Source organism: Podarcis pityusensis (genome assembly GCF_964106645.2).
Source record: "Podarcis pityusensis genome assembly, chromosome: 2".
Lineage (NCBI taxonomy): Eukaryota > Metazoa > Chordata > Lepidosauria > Squamata > Lacertidae > Podarcis > Podarcis pityusensis.
This window is the reverse complement of record NC_138029.1, coordinates 68,347,871-68,369,434: the sequence shown is the minus strand read 5'-3', so window position 1 is coordinate 68,369,434 and position 21,564 is coordinate 68,347,871. Positions and strand designations below refer to the sequence as shown.

Here is a 21,564-nt window from a genome sequence, read left to right as displayed (position 1 = left end):
ATAGTGTTTACTTGCACAGATCCAGAACTCTGTGTGCACTCCGATGTGCACCCAGACCCCCTTGCATGGAGTGGTTTCCTCATTCACTTTAATTGTGTGCAAGACTCAATCCATGGGAATGTTTTTCTGCCTCTCTGCACAGCAGATCCCCCTCATCTGCAAGAGATCTCTGGATCACCACAAATGCTTTTAACATGAGGGTTTCTCTGTGTTTCCAAGCCCAGGGACCTGTAAGTTAGAGCTGGTTCAAGCAATTCTGTGAGGCGCGTGGCAGAATCTGGGTGAAACTGCCTCACGGCACCTTAGGGAGATGGGATGTTTCAAACCACCCCTAGTTCTCCTTGCACATCCAAAACCCACTTCATCTGCATGCACTGGCTTTGCACTTACAGAGGGATTTTGACATGGAGTGCTTTCATGTTAAGTCACCATTATGGAAAAGTATGAATCAGCTCAAAGTTCCACTGAAGGCAGTGAGATGTGCCTGTAAATAGGTGAGTGGATATGGAGTTGTCTAGCCCAGTGCAGTTCACTCTAACTCAGTAGTGGGAGCCAGATGTGGCCCTCCAGGGCCTCTCTATCTGGTGCTCAGCAGCCCAATTTCACACCTTCAAGTATTTTTTTTGCCTAACTGGAATGTATCCTTGAACAGATCATGCCTCTTGGTTGCCTGGAGTGAAGAATATAGAGGGGTGTGTGTGTGTGTGTGTGTGTGTGTGTGTGTGTGTGTGTATAACAAGCCCGCTGTATAAAGGTAAACATTTGCTGGTTCCCACAATTTTGCTTCTCACCCCTGGCATTGGGCCCCCTGCCATGTGCCCAGATGGCACTGCGGACATTGATCAGATACTGGCTCTAACTGGCATCAATTCTTAAAGACTTCAGGCACCGATCCTTTGCAGCCCTGATCCCCAAGATCTGTTTAAATGAAAGATGCTGATGGTTGGAAACGGCATGCAACTAACTTGCAGTGTTACCGAGCTGCATCCCTTTCTCTAACCTTTTCCCCCCTTGCAGTACTGAGCTCAGATCCTGCTAAGCATGTCAGGATAGGAAGCCAGTGGCTTTTCAAAAGGGAAAAGAGAAACGCACTTGGTAAACAAAGCCCCAGTGGGTGAAACAAGTGGAACAATATATGCAAAGGAGTACAGGCTGAAATCCCTCTGAAATGCAAGCTAAGATCTTGGTTGATGAGAAAGGGGTAAGATCTGGGCCCAGGGAAGACACACTCCCCCCCCCAAACCCTCTGCAATAAAGTTAGTCCCTCTGTACAAGCTCTGTTAGAGCTTTTTTAAAAAGTGACGTTGGCGTGAAGGCTGCAGAAAGCTACAGCAACATCAGTGCTATTATTTATGGCACTACTAAATCATATTAAAATATAGTATACCGTACTGGAGTGTGATAATACTATGTTTAAGCAATTACTTTTGCTGGCTGAGATTCATGACTGCTGCACAGGCAAACCTCACCCCCTCCTATCGCTTTCAGTGGGCAACCTTTTCAAAAGCAAAGTTACCGCAGTGCCAAGCCGTCTCATTTTATGCATGGCTTTGTTCCGCTTGTTTAGCTGTACTAGTTTGCTTGAGCTGGCCACACACACACACACACACACACACACACACACACACACACAAATTTTACTTGTTGGTTTGTGTTAGGGATGCCATGAAACGACTTATACTTTTAAAAGCAAAGTTTTTATGCAGTACCCTTTTTAGTAAGGGTGTGCCAAATGATGCGCGGACTGCAGCTCTGGCATCATAGAATTGTGGAGTTGGATGGGACCACAAGAGTCATCTAGTTCAACTCCCTGCAATGCAGGAATCTTTTGCCCAACGTGAGGCTCGAACCCACAACCCTGAGATTAAGATTCTCATGCTCTACCAACTGAGCTATGTGCATTTTAATTTATTTATATATTTGAATGTTTATGACCCCCCGTTTTTCATAAAATATACCAAGGCAGCTTACAACATAAAATGCAATGGAACCTCTCTACAAATGTCTATAAAGCGTAATGAAAAACATCAATAAAGCATCAGTAGATATTGGCTGGTATCTACTGATACATTGTAAATATACATTTTCTCTTTGAAGCAAATGGGAGTACGAGGCTAAGTTAGGTGTGAGCCACATTTATTTGTATACATCTTGAAACGATTCACTCATAGACATGAATATTGCCTAAACGTGTAATAGGAAGCTGGTTATAAGTCATTCAATGACTATGCTGCCTAAAGTGCTACAACTCCCTCTTGAGGAAAGCTAATTCCACTCTCTACCTCCAAAACAAAACAAAACACTCTAATGGCCTTCCTTAGTTAAGATAGTCAAAATTTCATTTTTAGGAAGGCTTTGGGGACATAAACTGTTGTTTCCCTTTTGAAGTAGTTTTAATGGCTGTGGTTACATTGTTTTTGATGGATTTTTTTTATTTAAAAAAACACATTCTACTCTCTCCGTTGTTTTAATGTTTTATAGCTGTTGTTTTTCTTTCCATTGCCAAATTGTTTTTAGAATGGTTAAGTTATTGTTTCAACTTGCATCATTAACTACCTTGGGCTCATTGAGGAAAGGCAGGCTATAACCATTTTGAATGAATGAATGATAGCAAAATGGAACACCCATGTTCAGAACCAGTGTACCTGACATAAGAACAGGTCAGTGGGAATAACTGGCCCCTGGAATAACTGGAATTGCTCGGCCACTGCAGGAGACAGAGTGGGCTAGGCAGAACTTTGGTCTGATTGAGCCAAGGCAGTATTTTCCTATTCTTGCATTATATAGAAGCATCGATGGAAGATGCAGAGGTGGTTTTAGGGCAGTGTGACCAGTTTCCCCACACTGGGCACCCAGTGCAGAGGGAGCCTGGTAAGCACTTGCTGAGCTAGGAGAAGGAGACGTGAGGGCTCTGACAGGGTCCTAGAGTCCTCTCACCTTCTTGAAGCCTAATTACTGCTTTGGGAAGGAGGTAGGAAGGCTCTAGGACCCTTCCAGAGCCCTCCTCCCTCTTCCCCAAAGCCTGGCATGGCATGAGGGCTGGGGTGGCAAGTTTTGGGCTAGCTTAGGCCACCACAGTACCAAAGTCTGCCCAGGAAGATGCACACATGGTTTTGTAGGTCATCTGGGTATCTACAAATGCTATTTCACTCATTACTGGAGACAGAAGACAGGAAGATGCACCTCTATGCAGCACCTAAGTTGCTGGTGAATTTGGAAGCATTTCCTGCCTGCGGTTGGTAAAGCACAGGGGGAGCACATGAGGACAAAGGACAAGAGAGCTTCTGTATTTTTTAAAACTGTTGTGTAGAGGAGGGCGTTTCAGTCGACGCAGGCTTTCTTGCCGTTGCAGGATAAGCCGCTCCTGCTGAAAACACCCCCTTTCTTTGCAACTAGTAAAGACAAATACAGGAGCCCTGCCCTCCTCTGCATCTGCTCACCCTAGTAAAAGGAGTTTACTAATGGCCTACCTTTAACAAGATGGCACGAAAGGTTAAGTATTGCAAATGCAGAGCTCCATCCTGCAAAAACATATGCCCCTGCACAGCAGTACACTCTGCATGAGGTTGTTTGCCATTTTTATTGGACCTCAATAAATAGCTTGTTGCAGGTTTCAGCAGCCAGCCTTTTCTTTTAGGGTTGCCAACTATTGAACTGAACCCCCCCCCCCCCCGCTGGCCATAGCTGTTCCTTTACCAGCCATTTGATCAGCATCAATTAGCAGGTGAGGGCAGTTCTGTACCATAAAAATCTTTGCCTGCTGATTGCTGCAGAATAAAAAGTCTTTTAAAGGGCCAGACCAATGATTTTGTGTTCTAGCCCATTAGGCTTCATGGTCTTATGGAGGATCCTTTCTCTTTAAACAGCAACAGTCTATTACTTCTGCAGTGTTTGGGGGCCCTTCAGCTGAAGGGGGACATGGGTGTCTGCCCCAAAGTCCTTCCCTGAGGTGGGAAACTGTAAATTTCCTTCAGATGGCGCATGGATTTCTGTTGTGATGTAGAATGTTGCAGTGTGCAAATGGCATAGTGGCACAGCTTCCCCTTCCTTGTCAGTTTTTGCAGCCCAGGCTGATGCTTTATTTATTGACTCAGCTGTAAGCTCCACCAACTTAGAGTCAGCCTGTGCAGGACTGCACCCTTAAAGGTACAGGAGCAGGCGGAATGGGCCGGCCAGGACAGCTTGAAGTCCCACCGTTTGGAAATGATTTATTCCACACATTCTGTGGCAGCAAAAATCTGGGCTGGCCACCTAGAGAACACGTGACAGGGATCCGCTCCCTGACAAGTGTGGCTGTGTGCGACATGCATGTTTGTAAACACGTACTGATCACTTACCACTTTGAGGCATTTATTTAATGCATCCTAGGCTAGAGCTAGATGCTGCAAAGCAAACATATTCCTAACCCTGGGCTTGTTTGGTTATTGCATTTATACCCCATCTATTTCCCTCCAAGGAGGTGATGCACATGGTTCTCCCCCTCCTCATTTCATGCCCACAACAGCCCTATGAGATAGGTTAGGCAGAGAGGTGGTGGCTGGCCTAAGGTGACCCAGTGAGCTTCTTAGTAAAGTGGCGATTTGAACCCTGGTCTCCCAGGTCCTAGTACGACACTCTAACTGCTGCACCAACACTGGCTGTCAAGTTTACCCCTGACCCCAGTGTGGGGACAACTGCTGGGTGAATTGGCAGATAGCATGAGGGTGCTTAATCCTTCTGCTGCCCCCCAGTTCTCCCTTCCCCCTCTCCTTGTGGCTTGCTTCTTCCCCCTTTTTTTCTGACCAGCTATATCTGAGCCTAGAAATATGCCTGGCCTGGGAAAGGGATGAGGTTTGGGGAGCACTGGCAGATGGGAGGAAGATTAAGCAGCCCCTCTCCACCCCCTCAGTTGTTCCCCATCTCCACATTATGACCAACATGTCTTTGATGACTTAACGGGTGTTGTTGGCCTCTAGATTCCCTCAGCTTTAGCCAGCATGGCCGGTGGTCAGGGATGATGGGAGTTATAGTACAACAACATCCAGGCGACCCCTACCTCCTCACCCTGGATTAACATATTGTGTCACATAAGGTGTATGCCTAGATAGATAACACACGAAGCAGACTTAAATACTGACATGGCATTTTAGGTACTGGTGCATCTGTGTTACTGGCTTAGTCTCTTGTTTTCCAGAACTTGTTTGTTTGCATTGACAGGAATTTACTCTCCTTTAATTTGTTAGCATAGTTAACTAGGCTGGAGTTTTACAGAGCACGTTGTGAATCAGGTTCTGTGCTCTGGTAGTAGCTAGTTAAGTGTACAGCCATGCTTTTTGAATTAAAAATATATTAACTTTTTCTTTTTATGAATAGGCCCCATAGTGTTCTGAGCTTTCCTGGTTTTCCCGCCCCCCCTCCTCCCTGCTATTAAGTTTATATTTTATTCTGAATTGAAAAGAACATTGTGGTTGTCTTGACTACTAAAAAAGCTTATCCTACACACCGCTCAGAAGATGTGCATAATGCATCGGTTAAAACAGAAGAGGGGGGGGGGAGCGAGAAAAGCGCAGAGCAAAGCTCTCACTCTGCTCCGCTTCTGGGACTCTCCAGCAACAAATCTCGAGGCAATTTCTGCTAGGATGCCGTCTGTTTAAGCAAAGCTAACTGGCTTGCCACATTGTTATGCATTCATGTGCTGTGTCGGTGATCATTTTCTTCAGGCACATTCACTTTGCAGGTTAAAAATAAAATAATAAAATAAAATCCCCCTTCCTGTTTCTCTTTCTTTCCAGGCGATAGTGTACGAAGGCCAAGACAAGAACCCAGAAATGTGCAGAGTTCTGCTCACCCATGAAATAATGTGCAGGTAAGAAAGCTCCTGTCACCATTTAATTAGCAAATGCAAAATTAATTTCTGTCTCAAAAAAGAAAGCGAGGCGGGGGGATGAAAGTAGGTTGACCCTGTAACTATTTTGGAATGTAAAAGCATCACTTTCTTTGCTTCCAAAAAGCCCAAAATAACACAGTTTTACGTCTGCAATTAGCAGCAAAGGCCCAGTCATCATACACATTTTCAGTTATTTATTGGAGCTCAATCCTCAACAGTGTATGAGAAGCTTCCGTTTAGACACTGTGGCCTTAATAGGCGCAGGAAATGTCTTCACACCAAAAATGTTAGCATCTAAATTGCTGCCTTTCGAGGAGGAGTCATTATCCAGCAGAATCTCCCAGCAGTAAAATTGCCATGTTAGGCCGCTGGGATCACGATGGGCTTTCATTCAGCCGGACAGAAAGGCAGAGGATGTTGTCATCTTTTTACGGATTTACAGGTTTATTCTCAGCAGTGAGATGCCATTTCGGCTGCCTGGGAAGGGCGTTTTAGGGGGCCAGGGAAGGGAATATGGTCTGTGGTCAAGGTGATGATATCTGTAATGCAGACATAAGGCTTGGATGCCGCAAGGACTCTGGTGCTCAGGTTTACTATGGCTTCTTCGTTTCAATGGGACCATTCATGGGAGCAAATTTACACCTATTTCGAAGCCTCGGATAAGAGGCCATTGGCTCGACACAAGGTTTGTCCTTGTTTGGAAATATTTCCACATGTGTTTCTATCCAGGGCTGGCTTCTTTGGATCTGGCAGAATTAAGCAACAGCAACTCTACTGGGGCTATTTGGGAACTGATCGCAGCATCTTTTTTCTTTCTTAAAAAAAGAAATAAAGATGTGGGTCTTTTGCTTTTCCGATTCCATGAAGGATTGCATTAGGGTGCTGCCAGCTTTTGCACTGGGCTCCTGTGCCTGTCCCTTTAATGGCAGTTTGATTGGCAGCACTTAGCTGCAGGCCATGAAGAGCTCTGCTGCTGATGGCTGCTGCAGAACAAATCTCTGTTAAAGGGAATAGGCGAGGCCTTTTCTTTCTTAGGCCATGTGACAAAACTCTCAGCAGGATCCGTAAACTCATGCTAATAGGCATGACCCTACAATTTCAGTGAAGCCAGTGAGTATTTTTTAAAATAAATTTCAGGAATTTCTGTGCAGTGAAACACTGATGTAAGGAGGGAGGCCTGGTGAAAAATGGCCCCAGAGCTCCCTTTCCTTTGATTGCTGTGTAGGAGAGGGAATTTCTGTAGATAAAGCTTGGATGACAAGCTCCAGCGACTGAAATTCCCTCTTCTATTTGAGGTGCAGGAAACCTTTATTCTTTTTCACCTGGATACTCCACATTGAAAAGTGGGAAAGTTCTCCAGATGACTATCAGAAACTCTGGTGTCAATTGTGAAATAGTGTATTCTTGAGGGTCTCTAGGGCTTGTATCGAATGGATTTGTCCCATGAGTGCAAGTGCTTTCACCTGCGATATGGGTCTTCATTTCCCTCTCCTTTCTCTGCATCCTCCCAATCCACTCAGTTGGTTGGGGGAACCTCCATCACAGATTGGGGGCAGGGTGGTTGGGGGAAGAGGAAGTCCTGTTAGTGCAAGTCGTTCTTGCACTAACAAGACAACTTCATTAGATAAAAACCTAGGCTCCAAAAGTGAGACATGGGGATCATTTACAGTTTTACTTACAGTTTTACTGTGCAGCAGGCAGAAATCCAATAGGTGAAGCATATCTCCATACAGGACAGCACACACGTGTTGAATTTCTGCCTGTTGTGCAACTGTTAAAATTGAGAGCTCCTTGAGGTGAGAACTGTTCTATTGGAGTGCATATAATGGGTGTAATTTGGAGAAAGTTTGAAACACCCATCTCGCGGGGGGGGGGGGGGAATTTAACATTGTTTACATTTAAGCAGCACAAATTTCAGTCTGATTTCTCTGGGCTCCAACTATATCAGATAAGACGCTAACCACGCTTTATTGAAGATAGTGACAAAATTCCCCATGATTTCAGTGTGAACAGATGGCACTTGGAATTTTAACACCCACAAGACTTCCTTTCATTTATAGTGCCAACACACAGTAGTCTGTTCTCCTTAAATTATACAAAACTCTACATATTTACTTTAAATAAACCAAAAATGCAAAAAATAACTAGATGTTAGCCAATTTTAATATCTGTGTCAGTAAATTACATGGCTGCCAATATACCTTGACATGAAAACAACATTCTAGGCCAAAATTTTGAATTTACTTGATGTAGTATTTGCATTGTTCTTAAATGTGCAATAGATCTTTCAATTTCTCACTGCTTTACAAATGCATGCAGGCAGGCAGAAAAGGACATGTTGCTTGAAATAAGAGGGTAATACCCTGTTAAAATATTTTAGGGCCAATGTGAGCATTCTTAGATGTTGACCAAACTATAAAAGATGCTCTTTTTTCTATCTGGCTGCCTGATCTTAATGCACAAACCTCTGATTGGTTGTACTGACACCACACTTTTCAACAATAAGGAAGGTTTGGAGGGTGTGTGTTCCAGCCTTGGTTTCTCTACCACTCGCTTCCCTGCCTGCTATAAGTGGAAGTTGGGATGTGCTGAATCTGCACCAGGGGTTCAAATGCAGCCTCAATTATAAGCATAAAATTAGAGTCTGTTCCCCATTAATCAGCCCAGCTAATTGCTATGCACTACCATTAGCCATATGGTGTGAAAGACAGCTTGCTCTCTCTAAGATGAAATTTCTTCATTCCAGACATGAAATAGTGAAGGCCCGGTGCTTCAGAATAGCTTGTTTTAGATATTTAATTCCCAAACAACTTTCAGCAGCGCCTTCGATCAAGGCTAACGGCACAATAAAACTTTGAGTTTATGTCACCAAAACCGAATATTTACAAAATGGAAGGGACTGTGTTGTGGAGGAAACAAAGGGCTCAGATGTAGAGGAGAAATCCTGGATGAGTGGAAACGGCAAAGAACTGAATTGAGATTAAAAACGGTTGCTTGTTTACTGCACAGGATTTCCAAGTATCTTGAAGAGATGGTTCTTTTGGTGATGATAAAAATAAGAATAATGCTGAGGACAAGAATAGCTTCATAATTCATATTAGAGGAGAATCTTGCAAAGCTAATTTTTGTTAGTGGCCATTGTGCAAGAGAGATGTCAAGGTGCAACCTGACTTCTAAAGAGCATCGTCCTCTTTTCACCATAGAAAATTTGTGTTATCGTCAGCTTGTGTTTACTTTTAAATGGCAGTTATTGTCTGGATGCTTTCTGGCAGGCTTCGAGGTTGGCACGATTCAGGTTCTGGCTCTTTGATACCATCCCTTGGAAGCAGCAGTAAAAAGGGCAGTCATGTGAATGGGCCCCAAGATCTGCAAGGGGCAGCTTCTTGTACTGTATAGTGGTACCTCAGGTTAAGAACTTAATTTGTTCTGGAGGTCTGTTCTTAACCTGAGGTACCACTTTAGCTAATGGGGCCTCCCACTGCTGCCGCACGATTTCTGTTCTCATCCTGAAGCAAAGTTCTTAACCCGAGGTAATATTTCTGGGCTAGCGGAGTCTGTAACCTGAAGCGTATGTAACCTGAAGCATATGTAACACGAGATACCACTGTACTCTCAATGCAGCACATTACGGGTTACAGTATTATTTTATTTTGGGGCTATCGTTCTCATGTTCTAACATAGTATAACCCAGATCATCATTAGCTTCTGTACAGGATGGTTCACCTCTGCTTTTTGTTCTGTAGTGGTTTCAAGACTGATCATTCTCAGAGCACTAAATGACCCAACACACACACACACACACACACACCACAAACAACACAGAACAAATACCTATCATTTATACAGTATATGCCAAGCTTCACATTGTTCAGTGCAGAAATCCTTACAACTGCTGGGTACGGCTGACTGATATTCTCACCATTATATAGATTGCAGGGTGTGTGTGTGTGGCTACCCAGTGAATTCATGACTGATAAAGAGATTTTATCCAGAGCCTTCCTATGTCATTAGGCATCAAATGAGACATGATGTGGGGTTTTTGTGATTGGCTCTCCAGTGCATATACCTCCATGATCCTTTTGATCATTCAATTTCAATTCCAGCATGGGGAACCTGTGGCCATTCAGATGTTGTTGGACTGAAGTTCCCACCCATCCCACACAAAATGGCTAATGGTCAGGGAATATGGGAGTTGTAGTCCAGCCACAACCTGGAGGGCACCAGGTTCCTCACCCCTGCTTTAATGAGATCAGGGTTGTAGTGTACCATGACCCTGATTGAAATAGTCCTCCTGAAGCTGTGGACAGGGGCCCATGTAGTGGACATTAGTTTCAGGTGTGTGTGATTTGGATCAGCCCTGTGCCTCACTGCACTACAGCCCCAGTCCAAACTAGACCCTCTCATGGCTGCTTTTAAAGAGGTGGGAAAACATCCAGCGATCTAGTTACAGATATTTCATGCAAAACCTAGTTTGGTCTGCAGCTCTTGCTTTCTTAAAACAACAACAACTCTGAATCCTCAAAATGAATTTGCTTTGAGTTGTATATTTCTTGGCATGGTCCATATGTTGTTTTTTAAAACAACAACCACCCAGTTTTAATGTAGGAGACATACTCTTCGTTTAACGCTCACTCTCACAAAAGTTATGTTTATGAAAATCAATAAGAAATATATATACTGTAATGATCATGATGCAGTCAGAACTAAACACTTTTAAAGTCCTACTGATTTCAAAGGGAGAGAGGAACACATGCTTAAAAAGAAAAATTAAGATTTAAAAGTGCTTGACTGTGCCTTCATTATGACCTTTATTTGTTCTGTTTATGTACCTACATATAAATTCATGCAATAATCAAAGTGGAACTCTGTTCTGAGTGGTTTAACTGCTCCGAGGAGACGCCAGGTTTCTAGGCATGGGTTTGGGATGAGGCATCAACAAGTGGAATGAGTGTGCTTATCACTTAAGTGAATAAAAATGCAATTCTTTTCAGATATGACTCATTGTGGGTCCCCGTGTGTTCTCCCTCTATTGCTAACTATTTTAATGCGTGCATTCCGCCCATCCCCTTATCGCTTACTAATTCCTCAGTAGTCTGGGTGGGGCCCTTAGTTTTCAGCAGTCATTTAAAACTATTTCATGTCGATCACTTTTTAATCTTGCACTCATCTTGGAAAGGAGGTGAGGTCACATCTTTAATTAGTACTACTTCTTTGGAAGGGAGTGCTATTTGCAGGTTTTCAAAAAAAAAAAAAGATATGAAAAATGTTTTTAGCAGTACATGAGTGTGGGGGTGTGGGGAAATATGACAGGGTGGTGTGAAAATTGATAGACAGTCCTCAGATGCTGATATGTCTTAAAAGTTATTTTTTACGGAGCCGAGAACAAATCAACGGTTCTCGTTATATTTGGCGCAACCAAAACAATGCCAATTCCCCACAGGTGTGGAAATCCATTCATCTGTGAAAAAGTAAAAAAGTTTGAAGCCCTTTATAGCTGCTGTGAGCTTTCTGCCCTGTGAAAAGAGTTGTGTGTTCTTTCCCATTTTTATTTTCGTAAAACTGCTTAAACAGTCTGGTTTTGTAAAAGGCGCTTCTGTTATGCTTAGTGCCGTTTATCATTTTATTGCCAATCTTGGTGGGTCCCCATACATTATTCGCTATATTGTTGCACAGCACAAGCAAACCTTTGTCGCTCTCCCTGGAGAGCTATTTATATGGCACGACACTTCCAAGAACTCTACTGGGGAAAAGAAGTCTATCTTCACACACAGTTGGTGTTGGGTGAGCTTCTAGTGAGGGGCTGAATTCTGGCAAGATTCAAGTCTCACATTGAATATTGCTGGTCCTCTTCTCCCTTCACTTCCCAGCCTTCCTGAACCCTGGCCTTCCCTTTAGCATTTTTGATGGGAGGCCAAGAAGCCAACAGCATATACTGCTTGCATTTAAATTTCCTTTATCATATCAGTATCTGATCCCAAGTGCTTCTGTTCAATACTTCCCCTCATACACACACAGGGCACAGAGCAGCCCTGTCACAACAGCCATGTCATGTGAGTAACACATGAGGAATGCTGCCCCAAGACGTTTTGCTCCCTATAGCAGAGTCCAACCCCCCCTGCTTTACCCTACTACGATTCTGTCATTGAGGTTCAATTTGCCCCTTCCTCGATCCACCCGGATGATGCCACGTAAAACAGGTTTCTTCACCCTGCTGTATGATTGGTCCAGCTTTGTGTATGTGCTAGGAAGTAGCGTGTGATTTAGCGAGGGTGAGGAGGGGGGTCTCCACATGACAGTTGTTGCCGTGAAGCACCCGGATCATAAAGTGGCTTGAAAAATTCTTTTGGGGGGAGGGGAGTCTGAATGCACCAAGTCTTATATTTGTATATTTAGGCATGCACAAGGACCAAGAGAAAGATACAGAAGGATGCAACTCTCTACCTTGAGGGCCTATGGCTTTGTTTGCCTTCCGTGATTCCCTTTTAGGTATCCACAGACATCACGAACTTATTAAACATGGGGATGAGGACAGTGATAGTGTCTGTAGCCAAAGCTCCCACCACCCCAGGCATTCCCATTTGCTCATGGGCAGCTTACTGGGCATTGGCATGGCCAACCACTCGGAAAGGTCTAGGCAGCTAGTTGATCTGCCCAATTCTAATATCCACCATGCAGGTGCACCATAGAGATAGTAAAAGGTTAAGAGTGATCCTCGCATGCACACTTCCTGGCTCTGCTCGCAAAGCAAGTCTTTGTACAGAGAGCAGGCACGTCCAGTTTTTTTTTAAAACTAAAAAATGTTTAGGAGTACGTACTCTCATTTTCCTACTCATATTGAAATACTGCCCCTCAATGAGACCAAACTTCGATTCACAAAATGTTTAAGGGTATGCATACCCCTGCGTACCCCCCCCCAAAAGCACTGGGCATGTCCATAGAGATCGGAAAAAGTAAAGAGTGATAGTTGCACACACACTGTCTGGTTCTGTTTGCAAAATCCTGGGCGTTTTGGCAAATTCAAAGCATCCAAACTGAAATTTTACACCCCCCCCCCCAGAAAGAGGACCTGTCTGGGAAAAAGAGGATGTATGGCAACCTTAATCTACTCAGAAGCAAGTCCACTGAGCTCAGTGGGTCCTACTCCCAGGAAAGTGTGTGATATTTTAGCCTAAATTGTAGTGGAAGTAGAATATTTAAGAGCATGTATTGTGATAACCTTTTAAAAAAATACTTCACAACTCTAGCAGGATATGTGGGCAATAATGCACGAAAGAATTAGTTATACCGGGGAAGGCTTAACTTGTTGTCATGGACTGGCTGGACGCAGAGCAGTGGTGGGTAGGGCTGCCATACGTCCAGGATTTCTCGGGCATTATCGGGATTTCAAAGGCAGAAGTGACATATGGGGGGGGGGGGAATTCCGGAAGGCAGCAGTTTGTCCTATGGCAACCCTAGTGGTGGGAGGCACCAGCTGGTAAATCTCCAAGGGAACCCCTAGGGGAAGAAGGCCCAGAGCCAGGGGGAGTGGTGGTGGGACGACAATGGGTGCTCAGAGGGAGAAGAGGGAGCAGATTGGGACTAGGAGGTGTCGGAAGCAGAAGAGGCAACAGGGTTTGGCGAGCAGAAAGAGGCTGTGGCAGAGAGCAGTCTAGAAGAGGAGGCTGGAGAGAAGGGAGGCTCAAGAGGCAAGGTGGAGGCAGGCTGCTGAAGAAGCCAAGGAGTCTCCCCCTCCTGCTCTCTCCCAGAACACAGAGAGGAGTGAAGAGGGTGGAGCAAACAGAGACAAGACAAAGGAGCATCAGGATGCTGGGGAAGGACCCCGCCGGGAGGCGGAGACTAAGCTGTGGTAAAGTGGCGACCTTCAGTCTTCACAACTGCCTCATTGGGGCAAGACCTACTCGGGAAGGGTTGCTGTTATCCCTAGTCCTGCACTGTTTTGGTTCCTTTCATGGGCGTAGCCAGGATTTTTTTGGGGGGGCAGGACTTTTGTTAGGGGGGAGAACCGACGTGATTGGTCAGTTAGTTAAGTATTTCTATTGTTTTACTTGTTCTAGGGGTGGCAGCTGACCCCCCCCCTTAGCTACACCCATGGTTCCTTTGAATAAACTTCACTGACACCAGGTGTTCTTGCTGACCTGCCTCCAGCTCCTGACACCTGTGGCCATTCAGGTGTTATTGGACTCAAAATTCCCACTAGCCCCAGCCAGCATGGCCACCAACCTGCTCCGGTGTTTGTAATTTGTTTTATTTTTATTTTCTTACATTTATGCCCCTGTTTCTTCTGTCATGGACTCCAAGGCAGTGTACCCATGGCTTCCCAATAGTCACACATCCAGGCACTGACCAGAACAAATTATGCTTAACTTCAGCAAGGTGGTGCCCTCATGTGCCTTTGAACTGTACCATAGGATTTTAAGTGTAAAGACCAATACATTTCTTGTTGGCAATTAGTTTTGCCAGAGATGTATGGTAGCCAAAGAGGGTCAGGCAGAATTGGCTTCAGAGACAGATTTGGCTTAGGGTCTATGAATGCTGATCACTATTTTCGATCACAGGGCAGTCCTGTGTATTGAATCGTGAGAGCCAAACAAGAAATATGAAAATGCATCTCACTGTTAAGAGATGATTATTTGAGATGTTGGTACTTTTTCCAGCACCAAGTGTCAAAGTGGAAATAGATCATGATCACACTTGTGTATTACCTGCTAATAAGGTGTAAATGCAAATTTCATGGCCATGTAGCGTTTTTTGTCTTTATTCCAAACAGGCATCATCCAGCATATTGAACGAAATGTGGCGAGAATGGTCTTAAATAATGCAACATGGAAAACATTACGAATTTCTTTTGCTTTCTGGATTCCAAGCATTCCCAAACCTTGCCGTCATGTTTACAAACAGCTGCAAAACAATTAGGTCTAGAAATGTTTTTTGTTTTTAAATGAGAAGCTGAGAAATTGAGGATTCTAACAGTCTACAGAACGAGTGCATTCAAACAATCTCTTCTTCATAGGAGTTTTCTGCCTGCTCTCTTTCTAAACTTATCTATGGGACGTCTTGAACCATTGCAATGTAGCTGTAGGTCATAATCATTATCTCAAGAAATCTTGCATTATTATCCCTAAAAAGTGGGATAACCCTCTTCCCCCTTTTTATTTATTAATTGTTGTTGCTTGCCAGCTGTACAAGATGTTAGACCTAGTCATTAACCCATATGTGACCTTCTATATTCAACTGATTTCCAGACAGGGACAGAACAGTAACTCTAGCCGGCAATGTGAACCCTCCTGTATTTGTAATTATGATTTTGAGAGTGTAATGGCTGCACTAAATCCTCTCCCTTTTTGCTCTGCAGCCGCTGTTGTGACAAGAAAAGCTGCGGCAACAGAAATGAGACTCCTTCAGATCCAGTGATAATTGACAGGTAAGGGCTGCTATCCTTTTCCTTGAATTTATTCGAGCTATTTGTGGTGTGTGTGGTAGTTGGTTTTCTTTTTGTGGGGTGGGGGGACGACGACTCCTCATTATAATGAAACACCTGCCTTGTGTTGCTAATGGGCAAAGAGTGATGTGCGTCCGTGGGCGTAATTTTGTCGTTCATAGGGAATTAGTGATGCTATAAGGTTTTGATTTTTGTGGAAAGGCCATATGGAATGTAACTGTGAGTGGAGGCTCTGTGGAGCGTTCTGGTGCTCGTCTCTGATTCATGCTCCTAAAGGGGGACATTTTTCTCTGCAACTTTCTGCGCCTCGATTCGCATGCTGTGCCTGGGAAGCTTCGGGAATATAAAATAATAATAGTTTGTGATTTATGAAATGTGGTTGGGTGCTTATAAATATTTAACTTTTTACTTTGAAAAATGTTTGAATCATTATCACTTTTTAGCTACAGTAGTTCCCTTGGATGCAATCTATCTAAATTGTAAGGTTTGTTTTATTTTATTTATGCATTAAGATATCTGAAAACTAAAGATTCCTCTGCCCCCCCTTTCTCAACAACCCCCCCACCCCCGGATTCCAGCTTGTTTTCTTTGGTTTGAGTGCAATTTTGATTGTATTGTCAGTTGATTAATTCATTTTGCCTGTCTTAATTATTACGGTTTCTAAACCGATCCAAATTACTAATCTGACATGACCGAATAAATCACTGTAGAACAATAAATTCGCTGGAGTTGTTCTGTGCAATTTGCACTCGGCAGACTTGCAAATTAGGCAACGCTGTAGCCAAAGAGTCACTTTTACATTTTAATTATTGAAGCTCGTCATACAGAAACATATGATAAACTGTTACGATGTCGCATTACTTTGTGAGAATTAAGTGACCACGCAAGGCTGATACTGTCCATTATCAGTTAAGAGAAGGAGTACTATATCATTGTGGTGTGGAACTCTGCCTCTTGCTTTGCTGCCTGAGTTAATGTTCGCAACGTTCAATTCATCCTCTTTGTTGGATTGCTCAAAAAGTGCCGTGTGACGTCGGAGCAAGGTGGCATTCTGTTATGCAGTGACTGGAAAGACATGATTGATAAGCCATTGTATTTATGTAGTTTTATGTCTTTGGTATGACTTTTGAAACAAGAAGTTATGCTTTCATGGCAAATGTCTTTGCAAATTATTCCTGAGTTAGTTTACAGTACGGTAGCAGTGAATTTATATTGCATACTTGCATTGCTGAAGAGCGTTAGGTGAACACAGGAGAGCACAAAAGTAATTAATTAATGTGTCTGTTGTGTATTCAAGGTGTATTATAGTCTGATGGGGTATTAAAGATGGCACTTACAGTTGCATGGAAAATTTATATGTCTCCTACATGGTTCTTAACAACGAGATAGATACTGAACCTGAAATGTGTGTGGTTCTACCTACATATAGATGTGCTGGCTGTGGTTCATTTTAGGAATAAAACCATTGGCATTGACTGCATTTTGGACAAGCATATTTCAGCTTAGTAAGCCAAGAGACGAACAAGCATTTTGCCTATGCGTGAAGATCCTCCCTTCATATTGCAAGAAGTCAAATTGCAAAATCTATAATTAACCACAACTTCTCATTTTGTCCAAGCTGAAGAAAAAATGGTTATAAGCTTTGGAGCAAGTGAGGGGTGCTAAACCGACTTCAAACTGTGGTTTCATATCCTGGCATGTTTCAAAGCCATGGTTTCTTGGAAATGAATGATTGGCAAACTATGGTTAATTAGGTTTGCTATTTTGCTTCTGTGGATAGGCAAAAGCTGTTCATCTCTTGACTTACTAAGCTGAAATCAGTCATCTGATCCAGGCACCCTCGTCTGCATATTGTTCCTCTTCTTAGTAGTTTTGGACAACTTGGGTCATACGGTACTTCACCAGCATTACAGAACTTTGCGCTGAGGCAGATTAAAAGCTGGAATTTGGTTTGTGGAACTGGGCTCTATTAAACTTTGCCTCACCACACATTTTGAGTGTGAACTGGTTAATCTTTTAAAATTCTTCCCTTGGTTTTAAGTGGTGACTTTGATATGGAAGGTTGATATGACTGTGGTTTGAATAACATCTGATTTTGACCCGCTCCTTTGGGTTGCAGTGGCATAAGAAATTTGACTCAGCTGTGCTGTAATTAGCCTTCCCTGTGTTTTTGAAACAGGATTGAGTTACCTGGGTCGCATTAGTGTGGCTTCTATTGTTGCCGCTTAGCATCTGTCCCAGTAGGGTACTTAAAACCTTTTTCTTGGCCAGGGCTAGTTCAAACAATTTAGGCAAAATAAAGTATGCGCTTTGTACAGCTAGTGGCTCTGGTGATGTTACTAGTGACATTTACCCTGTGCATATTATTTCCCCCTTGGCTTAGAAAAGCATAAAGCAATCTATATGAAGTCTGTGTTTTAAACAGAGTACTTTACAAATTGTTTTAACATTAAAAAGCCGTCACGAGCTGGAACATATGTTGAGTTGCACTCTGCTGTCACTCTGGCGTGCATAAAATTGTAAGCTATTATGCCAATTGATATGCAAAACCATATTTAGCTATTTTTTATTTGCAAGTGATCCTTCGCAGGACACATTTGGGGAGAGGGAGAGAGTTTGCAAAGATGTTCTCTGATGCCTAGCCGACTGCTCAGTCTTGTATTTGACCTGTATTAATAGAATGGGCACCTTAAATGCTACATTTAAGTAGGCAAGGATCACATTTGAATCATAGACATGTTTCCTTATGGGGATTACTACTTCTTGCTATATCTGCAGAATACGGTTTTTCAAATGTCTGATCAAGAAGGATACTTACGATTTTTACACATACACTCTAAATGATATTTAGAAAATTTTGAATGACAGTAGCCACATGTGAGTATTGACAATTCTGGACAATTGCAAATCTCTGAAAATTCAAAGATACACTGGTGAATATAGGCAGCTTAAAAGCGATTACATTTGTGTGTTATGAAAAGTGGGGATATATGACACATGTAAAACCTTTGTACCTACAGAGTTGTATAACATGCTCTTTTGCCTCCAATTATCATTTATATTCATTTAGAATAGTCAGAATGAACTGGAGCCATTTAATCATAAATGTAGAGTGTTGGAACAGCCTCGGCAGATGCACTGGGAAATGACTTTGTATTTAGAGGAGCACGTTTTGATTGCGATCAAAATGACCTTAGGAAATTTTCTATACTCTAGAGATCTGTCTTCCCTCCATACTGTGGCATCAATCTATTTTTCTCATAGGCAGTTTGTATTACAGAACAAAAGAATTTGCTTTATATCAAGGCTTTATACCATTGGTTCATATAGCCCAGTATTGTATGGCTGGATCCAGGCTTGAGGGGAATGTGGGCAAAGTGTCCCCTCTCTATCGGTGTGCCTTATCACCTGGCTACCATGATAGCACTTCAAGGAGTGCTGTGTTGCTAGATTTAGTTACCCTTTAAATTCCCCACAATTCCTCAGAGTGACAAAAAGTTTGGGGCATTGAGAGAAATTAAAGTGGTGGCTTGATACAGTCACCTGGCGCTGCTCCAAATGCCACATCAGATGGTGCTGTGGTGGTTGGGAATTAAGGTTGGAGACGAGTAGGTACTGGGGTCCTGTCAGCTGCTCAAGGATGCCAGACACAGGCTATGAATACTGTTTATGTTGGTCCTTCCCAACCCTACCAGAGTTACCAGGGTATTTGCTTTTGCCACAGAGTACTGCTGAGTTATGGCCTTAGTGTGTTTGTGTTGCGCGCGCGCGTGCGTGCGCGCACACACACACACACACACACAGATGCCTTAGAGATGCTGTAAAATAATCTCCAACACAATCACACAGATTAAAATAAAAGCCCTAGGGCTACTTTAAATGAAATCATTGCACTAGTGGGCTTTTCCCCCTCTCCCCCACTGCTGTGTGCCCCATAGCCTCCCCAAACCTGCTCCAGAGGGTCAGGAGAACCCCCAGAACAGTGCAAGGGAGGAGGAGAGGAGAGACTGTTTGGTTTGCACGAACAGAAATGCTTGTACAGTACTGACACAAGAATCTCCTGAGCACTACACTGAACGCAGCCCAGTACCCCCAATAAATGACATTTGTTGCCTTGGCACAAGGTGTGCTGGTAACAGCTTTCCCCCATGCCCCAACTGGCCCTTCATGTGTTCCCTGTCTTGCTTAGTTCATTTTACAACAGGATGATACAGTTTACATTGTACAGAAAGTATAGCAAAATGAGATAGGGCGTAACATCTATTTTAAGGTAAATTATCATTTTTTAAGTGGAAGGTGCATGCATCCCCCTAAAAGCACCTGCAAGTTCATGGAGATGTGGTGGGGACGAGTCTTTGGAGGAAGCGAGTGCGATGCAAAACAATTCAGGGTGCAACAATTTCTGTTACAAGCGACACTGTGTGCATTCAGCCTAGTAGTAGCAAAAAAATAAAATAAAAAATGAACCACTTCCTGTTATTACATTCTACATAGATTTAACATTCAAACAGTAACTCAAATTTGAATTTAAAAGGTTTGCTATAAAATTCCTGGGCAGGAATTGAATAAATTGTACTTTTATTGCCACAGTGGAGATTCCCATGTTCTAACCTTTTTTTCCATATAGCTATTCTAGTTCAATAAATAAAACCTCATTAGACTATTCCCATTTCAATGAGTTTATTAAATTTTACAGGAGTAATTAGCATAAGCTGTGCTAATTTTTCTGGAAGACTAATGAGAGAGCTTCCTAATTAGGTTTGCTTTGTAAGAATCTGAAAAGATGATAATGAAAAAAGTCACATAGGGTGCAATACAACAGGAAGGAAGAGTCTTATTATTTCTTGATTTGTGAAAGATGATTCTGTGTCTTGGCATGGCTTCAAACTTTAAAAAAAAGCCTCACACACATTTTAAAAAACCGCCCAAACTGACCAGGGCTGATACAGATATTCTAGTGAGATTTCTCTGCTTGTCATTTAGTTTCATCCCCGTCTCCCTTCATGGATGAAACAATTGAGCAATGGTTCTCTTGGCTAAGATAAACATGGAAAGTAATGTCTACTTCCAATGTATATGGCAGAATCACTCCAGCATAAACACTCATACCTAGTGCCCTGGATCCCCTTAAATACCTGTTGTTTGAGCATGTATGCATTCCAGTGGTGGGAGAAAAACATCCCTGATGTATGGTTATTAATGGCTCCAATTCTCAATAATGACTGGGGAGAGATGATTCCCCACTTCCCTGCCAGGAGTCAAAACTGATATCACAAGTGTGTCATTGCTAATAGTGAATCATTACATCTGGCAAATAAGGTTTTTCAGGTATTTAAGACGCTTCAAAAACCTGCAAAATTTGTTTGATGGAAGATGATTGCAGGACAAAAGAAACATATATGGGCTGCACCTCCAGCTTTCTTATAAATGACTGTCTCTAACCATATTATTTTCTGTATCCCTGTTGAGAGCTAATGCCCAAGAATCTGAGACTATTTCCCTAAACTAATAAAATAATTTATTCCAGTGCCTAGTGTACACAATTGCATCATGCAGAGACTCAGTATTAATTCTGATATCTGAAAGCAGCCACAGCGCTTAGCCACTGCCTCCAAGTTGGTTGTCTGATGCAGAGTTGTTACCTGGCTACAGTTTATATTAGCCATGCTAGAGAGGTTTTGTTTTGTTTTGGAGGGATGGGGTTAGGCCTATACCCAGTTTATCCATAATGAATAGGGCCATTTTTAAAGACAGTAACTCTAGGTATGTGATCAAGCAAATTCCCTTAAGCCAGGCAGTTTCAGATGGTGTTTGTATGTTCCCAGTGTGCACTGGATTCCAGTGGAAAACATCTGCTCTCTATGCCCATAACACTCTGTACTGGGATATTTTCCCAGATTGCTCTGTGGGAGAGTAGCCAGCAAGCTGCTCCTTTGTGAGAGAGCTGTTGTGTGACCACTGCCTCTAGAGCTCTGAATTCCTCAGCAAAGCAGTCCAGTTTTGCCTGTAACTATCTATCTATCTTGCTGATGCAGTGCTAAGAGTCTGAAAATAGTTTCTTCTTAGCGTTGATTCACACAAGTGGTGCAGAAGAGGAAAAGCTTGTTCCATGATGGCTTCCAGATGCTATCCATTGTGTGCATATATGATATTGTAGGTTGAGTTTAGCATGGATTCATTCTTTTTTTTAAAAAAATTGGCACTGCCTGCACATTACTAGCTGATGTGACCTGAACGTGCTCTGTAGGTCCACCCAAGC

At 42.9% G+C, this 21,564-nt stretch overlaps 1 protein-coding gene across 5 annotated transcripts in view; it reads left to right on the top strand.

Annotated features, from left to right (window-relative positions):
- The window catches only part of EBF1 (EBF transcription factor 1), a 397,040-nt gene that overhangs the window by 14,912 nt on the left and 360,564 nt on the right, over nucleotides 1-21,564 (top strand). For all 5 annotated transcript variants that reach the window (XM_080989399.1, XM_080989395.1, XM_080989398.1 and 2 more), the window contains exons 5-6: nucleotides 5,772-5,845; nucleotides 15,219-15,287. In XM_080989399.1, the coding sequence (XP_080845525.1) occupies nucleotides 5,772-5,845; nucleotides 15,219-15,287 (143 nt within the window). The remainder of the gene's footprint in view (nucleotides 1-5,771; nucleotides 5,846-15,218; nucleotides 15,288-21,564) is intronic.